At 35.4% G+C, this 7,499-nt stretch overlaps 6 protein-coding genes and 1 pseudogene across 7 annotated transcripts, besides 1 other annotated feature; 3 read left to right on the forward strand and 4 right to left on the reverse strand.

The window, feature by feature from the left end:
* Positions 1–7,499: part of a mobile genetic element that runs on past the window's edge.
* On the reverse strand, positions 209–511 carry TVAGG3_0457170 (uncharacterized protein; the record flags this gene model as incomplete). The annotated part of the gene is made up of 1 exon (XM_051234885.1): positions 209–511. A coding segment is annotated over one exon (303 nt), but the record flags the coding sequence as incomplete, so codon positions are not given.
* On the forward strand, positions 787–1,392 carry TVAGG3_0457180 (uncharacterized protein; the record flags this gene model as incomplete). The annotated part of the gene is made up of 1 exon (XM_051234886.1): positions 787–1,392. The coding sequence occupies one exon, from the start codon at positions 787–789 to the stop codon at positions 1,390–1,392; it is 606 nt and encodes a 201-aa protein (XP_051104616.1).
* On the reverse strand, positions 1,422–1,621 carry TVAGG3_0457190 (annotated as a pseudogene). Its single transcript has one exon. A coding segment is annotated over exon 1 (200 nt).
* On the forward strand, positions 3,060–3,380 carry TVAGG3_0457200 (organellar and viral DNA polymerase type B; the record flags this gene model as incomplete). The annotated part of the gene is made up of 1 exon (XM_051234887.1): positions 3,060–3,380. The coding sequence occupies one exon, from the start codon at positions 3,060–3,062 to the stop codon at positions 3,378–3,380; it is 321 nt and encodes a 106-aa protein (XP_051104617.1).
* On the reverse strand, positions 3,872–4,567 carry TVAGG3_0457210 (protein of unknown function, DUF4106 family; the record flags this gene model as incomplete). Its single annotated transcript, XM_051234888.1, has 1 exon — positions 3,872–4,567. One exon carries the CDS (start codon positions 4,565–4,567, stop codon positions 3,872–3,874), a length of 696 nt encoding a protein of 231 aa, XP_051104618.1.
* Positions 4,894–5,235, forward strand: TVAGG3_0457220 (uncharacterized protein; the record flags this gene model as incomplete). Its single annotated transcript, XM_051234889.1, has 1 exon — positions 4,894–5,235. A coding segment is annotated over one exon (342 nt), but the record flags the coding sequence as incomplete, so codon positions are not given.
* TVAGG3_0457230 (protein of unknown function, DUF4108 family) lies at positions 5,251–5,640 on the reverse strand (the record flags this gene model as incomplete). The annotated part of the gene is made up of 1 exon (XM_051234890.1): positions 5,251–5,640. The coding sequence occupies one exon, from the start codon at positions 5,638–5,640 to the stop codon at positions 5,251–5,253; it is 390 nt and encodes a 129-aa protein (XP_051104620.1).

The following is a 7,499-nucleotide window of genomic DNA, read 5'->3' on the forward strand; positions in this document are numbered from 1 at the left end:
CTTTAAGTGGAGCTATCTGTTCCTTGACCTCTGCAATTTTGGTTGCAATTGTGATTTGAGCTCCTTTAAGTTCGCCGTCTATGTCGTTCTCAACGTCTTCAACGATGGCTTGAAACTCTTCATCGGTCCATTGAGATTGGTGTGGGACGAATTTAACTTGCTTCATTCAAAAAATGAAAAAAAATGTTTTTACTCTAAACGTTAAGGTTTACTGAACTGGTTGGATGTCGCCTTCACAGGTTATGTAGAACGGCTGACCCGAGAAGTGAAGGAGAGACTGAATTGCCAATTTCATATGGGGTAGGGGGTTCTCCTTGTTTGGTATTTTTATCCAAGGACGTTTGTTTAGGAACTTAACAAGAGCTTCTCTTTTGGCGTCCTTTATGCCATCGTAGGCTGTCCCGTCTGGTATTTGAATTGGAATTCCAGTCGAAGTCTCGAGCTGAAGTGTAGACCTTCCAGAAATAGTGGTGAACTTGACCTTGGGCTTCATTACCCTGCGCAAGTACTGCTTAACAACTTCATTTATCTCTATAAGGTAAATTGCCTCGTCAAATCCTTCTGGCATTCCGAGTCCTTCCATCCGACAGGAAAATATTTTCCCGACAACTGGAAAAAATTTTCCGGACAAAGGGAAAAATTTTTCCTTCCGACAGGAAGAACTCTTCCAGTTGTCCGTCCGTAAACCATTCAAATTTTCGAAAATTGAGAACTTTTTGGTCGAACTTCAGAAAAAGTTTTTCCTTCCGACAGAAAAAGTTTTTCCTTCCGACAGGACACAAACGGATGACTGACGTTCCTCTTCCTGAACGCCTTCCAAAGCCAGAAGAACCGAAAGCTGCAGAACCGAAAGCTGTAGAACCACAACAGTCTCCTCAGCAACCTCAGTTCCAGCAAGTACCTCCACCAAATTACTACCAATTTCCACCTCAAGGTTACTACCTACCACAAGGCTTCCCGAACTACCCTCCTCCTCAGCCTATGCCTTACTTCCCCAACCCTTGGATGTTCCAGCAAGCTCCACCCCAGCAATTCCAATCTCAATCCCAATCGAAGAGAGCCCAAGAGTTCGAAGAAGGTCTGAACCGTTTACGCAAAGATTATGCCACAGTCCCGATGGAAGACGACAGGCTTTCAGTCTCTTCCCTCAAATCGACCGATTCGACTCGTACCACAGATTCGGTTCGTGACCGTGAAGACTACCTCAAGCAGTCTGAGAGACTCTTCATCCTACAATCATTTACAATTGGAGCTCTCAAGAACATGCACAATTACGAAGGTCAGACACCAACTGGAGACCGCAAAACAGACGTACTCGCAAGAGCCGTCCAGCTCGTCAAAACAAAGACTGAGATAGTCGACTTCATTCTTGCAGCTTGCCCATACAAGTAAAAAAAATAAACAATTACGAGTTAAACTTTTTATTCTTTCTTTTCTGAGTTGTTTAGAGCTGGTTTCTCTTGTAGGAACTTTCGTACTCTTCCATGGTCATGTAATTGCGAATTTTGTACGCAATTCCAGGTTCGTTGTTTTTGAACCTTACGTATGTAACGCTTCCATCCTCCTCAGGGAAGTAAGCTGCTAACATCTGACCAAGTTTTCTCGGTGACTCGGAGCTCATTAAAAATGTCACTTTTTTAAACGTTAAGTTTTTAGTCTTATTTTACCCTTTGTTTGTCAAGGTAGTATTGGAGCGCAATTTCTCCAAATTCTCTGTGTCGGAGTTCTTCAGCATTTTCCAAGGTGTACCTGGAGAACTCAAAGAAGTTGTCAAGAACATACTGCCATGCTGCTCTTCTGAGTTCGTCGGTATTTTGGAAGTGTTGCACCTTCGAGTCTTCTGACATGAAAAAATGACACTTTTTCTATTAAACCGTTTTGGCATTTCTCATGAGTGAGTATAGTTCTGCCGAACCATTGGAAGAGAAGAAGTACTCTTGCTGGCAAAAGACAAAAATAGTTGCCTTAGTTGTCATTGCAATTGTACTCGTAATTGAATTCATTGTACTTCTCTTCACGTACATAAAACTCAGCAATGGTATTTGCTTTAAGAAGCTACCATCTTACTAAGACTAAACACTTAGATTTTTCAAGCTTGACTTTTTACAATTTGAATTTTGTTGCTGAATTCAGTAAAAATATAATTTAGGGTAGAAGGTTAGATCTAACCTCATTTCTACCCTCATTTCTACCCTCTTGAATTTTCATGAATTTTATATATATTAATGTTTTCGTTATGCCACTTTGTGCCGTCAGTCAGTCAGTCAGTCAGTCAGTCAGTTTAGGAAATTTACACCAAAAAATAATGTTTAGGGTAGAAGGTTAGATCTAACCTGTTTTCTACCCTCATTTCTACCCTCTTGAATTTTCATGAATTTTCCCGAAATAAAAAATAAAGTTAGTTTTATTTTTTTTATTTTTTTATTTTGTATAAAAGAACAGAAATGTCAACAATCGGCACAACAACAATTCAAACAACAGCACCAAACTCGTTAGTCATGAATCCTACGTCAATGTTGGTAGAGATGAAAAGCTTCATTCCTTCTTCATATACTTTCGAAACAAAAATCCAGAAGATAAAGCAAGAACTGTTAACAAGTAATTTAGACTGTAGTGCGAAAGATGAAACAAATGAACAGTATCTTTATGAAATGGAGGACATTATTGACCATTTGCCTAAACTACCTGAAATTCAGCAACAAAAACTAACCATTCCTGAATTCGACGAAATTGAAGTCAAAGCAACTGACTCAGTAGAAATAAAGAAGTTCATACGAAAGGTAAATTATGAATTCCTTGGTTTTCATTGCAACCATAAAGTTATGGAAAAAGATTGCGACATGGTATATAAGAACATCTCTGACATATATAAATCGGGGGAGTTTAAGACATACGACAACTTTGTTTCATTAGTTGCAGAATGTGTATGGCAGATAAGAGATGAAGATAGAAGAGGTAAAGTATGGAATAAACAGATAAAACCAGCAGCTTTTGAGTTAAAGAAAACCATTGACGCCTTAGTTGTTCTAGCAGGTAAGGTTTCAGAATATAACGCAAAAATGAACCCGCAATGTTCTAAATGTAAAGCAGCAATGAGGAGATATAACTACTCCGTCAAAGAGATAGAAAGAATGAGAAACGACTATGCAGATTTAAAGAAAGAAGCAGAAAAGCCAGCAGAAAATAAAATGGACATGTTAGAATTTCTGAACAAAAACTATCCAACAGCAGAAGATTTCCTTCTATCTGACGTCAAGAAGAAGTATAAAGAAACTTTCGGTATCGTTAAAACATTCGATGTACTAAAAGAAGAAATAGAAGCTACGAAACTGTTTAGAGTCTCACGAATTCATAACGTTTACCATGTGAAACGCTTATAAAATAACTGGGGTAGAAAAGAGGGTAGAAATGAGGTTAGATCTAACCTTCTACCCTAAACATTATTTTTGCTGAATTCAGCAACAAAATTCTGAGTAAAATAATTTTTAGGGCATGTGTCAAACCGTTGAGTTTTCACAAAATTTAAAAAATAACGTTTACCATGTAAAACGCTTATAAAATAACTGGGGTAGAAAGGAGGGTAGAAATGAGGTTAGATCTAACCTTCTACCCTAAACATTATTTTTGCTGAATTCAGCAACAAAATTCTTGATTTCAGGGATTTTTTTGACGAAGTGCAAACCTTCACTTCGTCAAAAAATGGCATATGCTTGCTTCCCTCGGAAAACCGAGAGAAGAGATTCCGTACGAAAACAGTGAAGAACAGCGAGACCGACTTTTTTCTGGGTCGCCTAAAACTCATGAAAATCGTGAAAAATAACAGAGTATTTTGACAACTTCAAACAAGTAGGGTAGATGAACCATTTATTTTTCAAGCTTGACTTTTTACAATTTGAACTTTGTTTGCGTAGATATGAATTCTGAAAGAAGTATGAGGGTCTTGTATGACTTTGTACTTCTCCCATAGTTCATGTCTGTCAAACTTACCTGCCATGGACTCTTTCATAAGTTCCATGAAATCGTCTTCGGACAATCCGGGGAAAAGTATAATGTCAGTAAGTATTCTTTTAACATCCTTACTTAAACTCTTTGCTGTCTGTACACAAATGACAACTGAGATGTTAAAGTGTCTGAGCTTCTTAAGAATTCGACACATATCTTGTTCTCTATTCTTTAACAAAGGATGAGAAGCAAAGTCATCTAAGATAAGAAGACACCTATGAGGGTAAGTCTTCCAATCGTAAGATTGCAATTTCTTCGAAATGTATTCTATCTCTTTCTGTTTGTTTCTGAAGTGGTGTTTGTCTAATATTCTCTGCATTTCCTCATTTGGGTCTTTAAACTTAGAATTTATATACTCATTTATAGCATTATATTTCAAAACTCTTCTTTGGTACTTCTTTATCCAATCTAACAACTCAGAGTCTTTTATACATACTAACTTAGACTTCTTTATAATATCTTTGAACGAATTGACGGTTTGGTCAAATTGACCAGAAGTACTACAAATGACAACTAACTCATAGAATGGGTTCTTCTCATCTAGTTCTTGTTGTTGTGCAGCCATTTTAAGATAAGTGAAAGTCTTACCCGACCCAGGTGGTGCAATTAGACCTGTTATACCATTCTGAGCAAATAAGAACTTGTCATGTATAGGTTTTATCTGAGCATTTTCTAACTTCCTCTTGTCTTGTTTAAAACATTCTCAAATTTTTTGTCAATGTCAGCAAACTTTTTTTCTAACATATTTTTAGAAAAATTAAAATTTTTATCTTTTAGAAAATGTCTAGCGATTTCGCTATCTATATTCGAGACAAGCTTTTCGACAGCAAAACATCTGTCGACCATAAAATCTTACATAGTGTAAACAAGAAAGGGGAATTTGTTCTAAAGTTCTGTTTCTGGGAATATGACAAGAACCATAAAACATTAAGCAGAGAAGTCTTAAAATTTGTCAATGACAGACTTGTTGACAGAGATGACGCCTCTTGGAGAGATGAAGTCCAACAAAATTTCTTAGAATGCAAAGAAGACACATGCGCTGTTCTTGAAGATGAAATAGAAAACAGAATAGAAGAGCTATTAAAGGACAAAGAACTTTTACATAAATATAGTTGCGCCAAATTTGACATAACTCCACCAGAAAAGAAGAAGAAAGAAAAGAAAGAAAAGAAAGTAGAAGAAGAGAAGAAAGAACCTGAACCAGTTCCAGAGAAAAAGAAATTTGACATGTAAAATAAAATTTTATTTTTAGAACATTTCTGGGTCAATGTCAATGTTCTCTTCCTCTTTAGGAGTAAACACTGGCTTAGACTCTAAAATCTTTTTACCCAATTTACCTTGAACTTCTACAACTTTAGACTCATAATATTCATAGTCGTCTGCTTTCTTTGGTTCATAAGGTATAACAAGTTTGTATGCTTTGCCTTCTTTAAGGTTTGAAAACCTTCTGTCAAAACTTTCTTTGACTGCTAACAAACCTTCTATGTCTAAGTCTTCAAATTTCGCACCATTTTTAGTCACAATAGCAAACTTAACTGGTTCGATGTTCCAAACTTTGCTGAATGAAGACTTTTCAAAATGGTAGAAGTAAACATTCAAATATGTGAATGGGTCTAGTTCTTCTTTAAGTCCTGACATGTACTTATTTACTGAGATGAATTTTGCCATCTTTTCTATCGGATAAAAAATATTTTTTTTAAAATTTACTCATAAAAAATTTCTTTGTATATACACCATTCTGAACATCTAAAAGACTTTTGACATTTGCAAGAATGTTCGTTTAGACGCTGTCAATATAAATTCTTGACAATATTGTTTATACGAATCGTACAATGACTTTATCTAATGACACAAAGTCAGTTTCATCTATGAACAGTTCATATACACTCTTGTTTGCTTCTAACAATGTTTGTCTCTCTTCGGTATGTGGAATTTGTCTTGGATTGAACTTTGAAATATCTAATGTCATAAAATATGAGAACAAGTGGTTGTAAAAGTCAGATGTCAAAGTTTCTGCTAAGTCGTCAATATTCTGTATCTTGCATATGAGAATCTGACGTTCTGACAACTACATATCTTCTGTCAGAACTTTCTACTTCATCGAACAGCATTGTTTGAAACCATAATGAAGTTTGCAACATTTCACAAACTCTTTGGTCTTTATACTTTCTTTCAACACTCCAACTTTGTCTGTTATAAGACTCTTCAAAGCATCTGAGTTCAAAAACTTTTGTTGTATCTATACTTTTGAAGTTCATTGCAAACTATAATTTCATATTCTCTATTGAGGAGTTAAACTTGCCACAGATGTTTTCTAAGTTTGTCATATTAGGGTTCGAATAACCTTCTACAGTTTGCATAAGATATCTGTAAAGAATGTGTTCTTACCAGTTCCTTGTTTTCCATTATAATGAGAGCAGTTTTATTTATAGCCTTGGATGTTGTAAGATGTTTTGCAACCAACATAAGATATACTCATAGACTCTTTCGTTTCCATTGCATATATTTCTTTGACATGGTCTAACCAAGCTTCTATAATATTTTCTTTCCATTCTACTTGTTCGTATTTATATCCAGTGAAGATAGAATAGAAGTTTGGAGAAGGTGTATAGAACTTTATACCTCGAACTGAAAAATCTTCTAACTTTGACAATAAGATATCCCAAGCATCTAACATCTTCATGCCAACTTGTACGACTTTTATTTTCTTAAGTTTCTGTCTACATTCTTGTTCTGAAACTATTGTCGCTTTAGGTTTGTTAAAGACTACATCCCATTCTTTCATAACATAACATTCTGGGGCAGAGTCGACATAAATGACTAAACGTTTCAAATCTCGACTGCTTGTTATAGTCTCGAAATGGACACATATTTCGAATGCTTGGAAGTCATAAAAATCTGAACATCTATTCTGTACATTTTTATAAAATAAAAAAAATATTTTTTTATTCTTGACTTTGTTGTTGCATTTGTTGCATTTGTTGTTTTTGAGCTATTGTTGTTGAAGTTGTTCTTGTAATACAATACTTTCACCAGTTGCATCTTCCAATTCGAAAACTTTCTGCCGTCATTGACAAATACATAGGACATAAAAGTTTTACAGGAACAAAGTTTGCGTCAACTAATGTCACGTTATACTTGCCAAAGTGTTTGAGTTCACTAAGGTTGAAAATTCTGCATTCGAATGAACAATAGGCAAACAGCAGAGAAAGTATTGTTTATACGCATAAGTATCTTTTGGTCATAATAGTTTCTGTCGACATTCGAATAACACTTTGAACCTAAGTTTGAACAATATATAAGATTGGTGTGCTTAATGTCAATGGAATAGACATTCTTGTATGACACCTTTTCTGTTATAGGAAACTGTTGTAGTAAAAACCAGAAATAAGTTTTGTATTATAGCTCATATCATTAATAGTAAACTCAGTCGGACATCCAAACATAATGAAACCTGCTCTAGTTGCAGCACATGTTACACCCGTACTTAAAGTATT

This window comes from Trichomonas vaginalis, chromosome V (assembly GCF_026262505.1).
Source record: "Trichomonas vaginalis G3 chromosome V, whole genome shotgun sequence".
NCBI lineage: Eukaryota > Parabasalia > Trichomonadida > Trichomonadidae > Trichomonas > Trichomonas vaginalis.